Raw genomic sequence first — 6000 nt, forward strand, 5'->3', positions numbered from 1 at the left:
ATGACATGTTACGTGTTGCATGTACCAGCATGACATGTTACGTGTTGCATGTACCAGCATGACATGTTACGTGTTGCATGTACCAGCATGACATGTTACGTGTTGCATGTACCAGCATGACATGTTACGTGTTGCATGTACCAGCATGACATGTTACGTGTTACATGTACCAGCACGACATGCCATGTGTTACATGTACAGCATGCATGACATGTTACGTGTTGCATGTACCAGCATGACATGTTGACATGTTACGTGTTGCATGTACCAGCATGACATGTCACGTGTTACATGTACCAGCACGACATGCCATGTGTTACATGTAACAGCATGACATGTAAAGTGTATCAGTGGTGTTTCAGCATGACACGTTATGTGTAACATGTACCAGTATGACATGTTACGTGTTGCATGTACCAGCATGACATGTTACGTGTTGCATGTACCAGCATGACATGTCACGTGTTACATGTACCAGCACGACATGCCATGTGTTACATGTAACAGCATGACACGTTATGTGTGTACAGCATGACATGTGTAACATGTACCAGCATGACATGTTACGTGTTACATGTACCAGCATGACATGTTACGTGTTGCATGTGCATGATCAGTGGTGTTTACCAGCAGCATGCGTGACATGTACCAGCACGACATGTGTTACATGTAACCATGACATGTAAAGTGTATCAGTGGTGTTTCAGCATGACACGTTATGTGTAACATGTACCAGCATGACATGTTACGTGTTGCATGTACCAGCATGACATGTTACGTGTTGCATGTACCAGCATGACATGTTACGTGTTACATGTACCAGCATGACATGTCACGTGTTACATGTACCAGCACGACATGCCATGTGTTACATGTAACAGCATGACATGTCACGTGTTACATGTATCAGCATGACACGTTATGTGTAACATGTACCATGACACGTTACGTGTTACATGTACCAGCACGACATGCCATGTGTAACATGTAACAGCATGACATGTCACGTGTTACATGTAACAGCATGACACGTTATGTGTAACATGTACCAGCATGACACGTGTTACATGTACCATCATGACATGTTACGTGTTACGTGTACCAGCATGACATGTCACGCTTTTTACATGTACCAGCATAACATGTCACGTGTTGCATGTACCAGCATGACATTTCACGTGTTACATGTACTAACATGACATGTCACGCTTTTCACATGTACCAGCATGACATGTCACGTGTTACATGTACCAGCATGACATGTTATGTGTATCAGTGGTGTTTCAGCATGACATGTTCTGTGTTTCAGTGATGGTCCGGCATGACGTGTTCTGGACCGTGGTTGGCTGTCTGATCGGGATCTGCGCCCTCCAGTTCCTCATCCTGCTCTGTATGTGCTGCCGGCGATGCGAGGGGTCCGGCCGGGAGAAGTACTCCATGGAGAATTACCCTGACGCGAAAATAAATCACGCTTTTGATAATTTAGACGGTGATCTGAATAGTAAACAGAAATTTTAAATCATATTGACGGAAAGTTTATGTTTATTCAATGCCGTCGAATGGATATTTACACAAAGTGGAAACCATCTAAAAAATTAATTACATTTTTATAATTATATTATACTGTAATAATCATGTTTTTAAAATCATTGAATACATTGAATAAGAAAAGGATGGTTTAAGTTAGGACAGCGTCAATCAAGCATGAGCACCGTGTATGGAGTTTTTGTCGCCATCGCATAAAGGTTTATGGATTCAGGAGATCTTTATCTTTTAGTTGTCAACAATTTGACAAGGTTGAGGGGGTAACCATGCTCTCTATGGGGTTGATGGGGTGGGGGTGGGGATTGGTTGCGAGTGGGGGTGGAGGAGGGGGAATATGTATCCTATTAAACTGGCCTTTATTAACCCGGTGTATACTAGTGAATGAAGTGTAAGTCAGATTACAGGGTGACGTTGCCTTTTCAGGAGTACTTGTGGAGGAACGTCGTGTTTGTGTGTAACGAATCTCAGCATTGTCCTTTCTTCCGGTGCCAGGGAGTTATCTCCCTTGTCTCTGTGCACTTTGTATATTTAACTTTTAAAACGTCACTTATGTATCATGTAACCATTTACACACGATTCTTGTTTCTTGGTTTTATTTGACTCAAGGGAAATTATGTTCACTTTTCCATGGAGGCGATTGTGGTGTGGCCAGGTTTCAAGGATTTTACGACGTTTTACTGTCAAACTATAATAGCCACAAGAAAAGTCATGACACTCTCTGTTGAAATAGATTTCAGTATATGAGTTAATCGAAGATGGATGATAATGGATAATGTTAAATATATGTAGACTTTGGTTGGTTGTTGGTCCTGAAACCTTGTTGAATGACATTCCACAGAAACTTGTAAAACAACATTCAATAAGTTTTCTTTTATGGATAGGAAAGCAGACACGATATCACACCAAGGGAGAATGGTGGGAAAGGTGTAACAATAAGAAATGAACTTGAAAACTACATAAAGTGGAATAACTATACCGTATACATTTTACTGCTTGGTCTCAATGCAGATATCTTGTTTCTAGAGTGTTCATTTACCCTTGTGAATTCAGAATGGTAGAAGTGTTTTACTAACCCTGAAATTACAAATGGTGTTTTATTATGACAATTGTTTTTATTGTATATACTGTCTGTCTTATTGAATGCCTTAAGGGTTTTGCCGGTTTCTTCCATTTTCCAGAGGCACAAATCGGATTTTAAAAAGTGTTTTATTTAGCGGATATTAATGCTTTGAGTGTCTTGTACAAACGTATTTATCAACGAATGTTTGACATTTTTTATTATTCTTTCATCATTTTATTACATAGATTTCACGTATGCTTTGATTTTATTACATTTACTTTGGCATTCTATATTGTATAAAGGTGTCCATTGCAAATTATTTTCTGTATTGAGAAACGTAGTCAAAGCATGTCCATGAATAACGAACTATACTACCACAAAGCATTTGATTGTGGAGTTAGGCAAGGGCCTGTGCTTAGTCCTTTTCTATTTGCAATGTTTATGTCACGATTTCAACCCATGTTAGAGGAGGAAGACTTAAGAGGCATATCTATAGGTGCATATTATCATGTTGCTACTGAAAAGCTCAAAAGAATGAATACAACCGAGAAAAAACACAATGACCAAAAGATTCCATGGTAACTTATACTCAGATTTTGTTGACTGGTTGGTTTCTGGGTCATACATACACTTCCAGTCAAAAGCTTAGACTCACTAGTGTAAATGTAGCCACTTACTTCAGTCAACTAATCTAAACTAGATTTGGCAAAATATTCTATACAGCTTAAGGGTACTGTTTACACATGAACTGATGTATTGTAAAACAATGAGTTCATGAGTTCAATAAATGATGAAACACAGTGAAAATTGGCGAATTCTTAACAAAACTTTATACCAAAACGAAGCTGTTCACATGCACGACATTTGCACATACGTTTCAGCAAGTTGAAGCATGATCCTCGTGCAATTCATCCGCATAAGGTTTGCAGTTGGTTCCCCCAAGTTAGTGGAGAAATTCATTCTCGATGTAACCACATGTATAAACATAACATATAGTGAGTGTTTTAAGTGAGCCTAAACCTTTGATGGGTAGTATAGTTGCCGTCTTGTCAGTCTGTCTCCATCCTCGTCGATTTGAGTACCTTCGGATAAGTTCTCCCCCAAGTTGTTATATCCGCCATTGTGATGGGCAAAACTTGAAGCACCTGTGTTCAGGCCGTGTTTGAACTCTTTGTGGGTCATATCAGTCTTCAAACTGCTGATTTGTAACACTTCAAATGTGAGTAAGTTTTATTATCAACCACTCTGACGTTGTGTGATCATCCCGAGTGTGACATTATTCTTCCAGGTGACTATAATGCACGAACTGGTAATTGGAAATGCTTTATCATTGACAATGATAATAAATTCATAATATGTTAGAAAACATGGACTATGTGTCTGATTGACTTTCATCGATATTCTGGGGATGAAATGTTTAATGACTCCGGAAGAGATCTTGTGGCGTTTTTTTGTAAATTTGCTGTCTTGTTTAAAAAGGTTTTAGGGTAGACATGTGGAACATATTTCGAAATTTGATGCGTCAGTGACAGATTTGACGTCCGATGCAATTCGTTATTTCGACTTGTACCATACGTTCCGGATACTGTTACCGGTGAACAATGGCTGTACATTGTATATATTTATGACGGGTAGGGGTGGATAAGCTCACCTTACCGCGAAGCCTGGTATCATCACTTTTTCATAGTGATTCATAAACACATGCTCTGTCATTAAATCTCATATTGTCAATCACTGGTTTGTGCGACCCACACTCAATTGTTTACAGACCGCGTCGTACAGCTGAAATATTGCTGAATGTGGCGTCAAACAAACACATACTAATGATGTTGCAAGAATTGTAAAACCGACTCTGCTTTTAACAAAGATTTCTTACGTGATGTGGAAAGGGATTTGTCGTTTCTGTTTTATGGAAACAATGATCTTATACTTGTTTTAAGGCGAGCGGTGCTGGTTTGGTTGATTTCACTAGTTCTTGTTTTATTTCCCTGACTTCAGAGTAGATACTCGCAGTGAATCAGGTCATTTTCCCATCATACTGACATTCCATGGTTGTGATAAACACATATAGATAATAGCAATGATAAAGGGGAAGAACCTCACGTAAATGATATCCTAATATCTACCTGGAGAAATAATATGTGATTCTTTCAGATTCTTTCAGAGATGCTGTTTGTTAGCCTCTGGTTTCACGTAGCCTTGACTGCTAAGGTCAGGGAGTAATACCCAGGTGTCTGTGCACTTTGTATATATAACTTAATAAAAATCATTTATTTTTTATAAAACCGTTTCATGTTTTTCATGTTTTTATTTAGCTTATGGTCACTTCTGTTTTGGCATCGTCGTTACCTCGACTGTGTGCCTGTGTGCCTGTGTGGAAACAGTTGGATAAGGGGAAGTTACTCTTCTGTAGACACTTTATTTGAAGGCTCTTAATTCATAAACATCTCACAAATAAAGGTTGTAAGTTCGGCGCAGATCTTTGTAGATTTTGCTTAAGTGTTTGACTGGGTTAACTGTAACACATTATGGGTAATACCTCGTTCTCAAAGACGGGGTAGTAACATGAATACACAATGCCATTTAGAAAGTGGTCAGATGTAACATATGTTAGATTTGGGATTACATTTTCTTAGTAAAGTACAAATTCTAGTACTTTTGTTTGGTTGAGTCCCATTCGAACCCACAGAGTCAGGCACCTAAGCGGCAGCACACAAAGTCAGACGCATCCCGGCTTACACGACCGGAAGGTATAAATACACATTGGTATTTAGAAAGTGGTCAAATGTAACATATGTTACTGTGTACTGGCAATTAGATGCCTGACTCTGACGGTGTGGGCTCGAATCCCGGATGGGACTCAACCAAACAAAAGTACTAGAATCTGTACTTTACTAAGAAAGTGTAATGCCAAATATAGCAGGCGTTATGGTAGTAACATGTTGAATTATCATTTAGTATATATGAAAATGTTAAGTCCAGTGTTAGCGGTGATAGCATGATCTCTGTTTTGTTTGAAAGTACCACAGGTGTAAGACAAGGATCTGTACTAAATCTCTTTCTTTTCACATATTCTTATTAATGACTGAGTTGAGAAAATAGAAAGTAAGTGTAAAGGTGGCATGCACTCCCATCCTGATGCAGTAAGACTATGTTGACTTGTTGGGGCGTATTATCAAAGCGGGAGAAACGGTTTTATATATGTGGGAAAGTCGAAGTTGTTAAGTGAGTGAGTGAATGAGTTTAGTTTTACGCCGCTTGTAGCAATATTCAAGCGGCCGGGGACACCAGAAATGGGCTTCACATATTGTACCCATGTGGGGAATCGAACCCAGGTCTTCGGCGTGACGAGCGAACGCTTTAACCACTACGCTACCCCACCGCCCCGGAAGTTG

The 6000-nt window shown here is 39.4% G+C and overlaps 1 protein-coding gene across 2 annotated transcripts in view; it reads left to right on the forward strand.

Annotated features, from left to right (window-relative positions):
• LOC124290401 (laccase-4-like) overlaps positions 1 to 4895 on the forward strand; it is a 35518-nt gene extending 30623 nt beyond the window's left edge. For both annotated transcript variants that reach the window (XM_046727107.1, XM_046727106.1), the window contains exon 3: positions 1310 to 4895. In XM_046727107.1, coding sequence (XP_046583063.1) covers positions 1310 to 1518 — 209 coding nt within the window. In that variant the 3' untranslated portion in view covers positions 1519 to 4895. The remainder of the gene's footprint in view (positions 1 to 1309) is intronic.
• Positions 4896 to 6000: the final 1105 nt, after the last annotated feature.

Source organism: Haliotis rubra, unplaced genomic scaffold (genome assembly GCF_003918875.1).
Source record: "Haliotis rubra isolate DU_JTF1 unplaced genomic scaffold, ASM391887v1 Scf464, whole genome shotgun sequence".
In the NCBI taxonomy this organism is placed as follows: Eukaryota; Metazoa; Mollusca; class Gastropoda; order Lepetellida; family Haliotidae; genus Haliotis; species Haliotis rubra.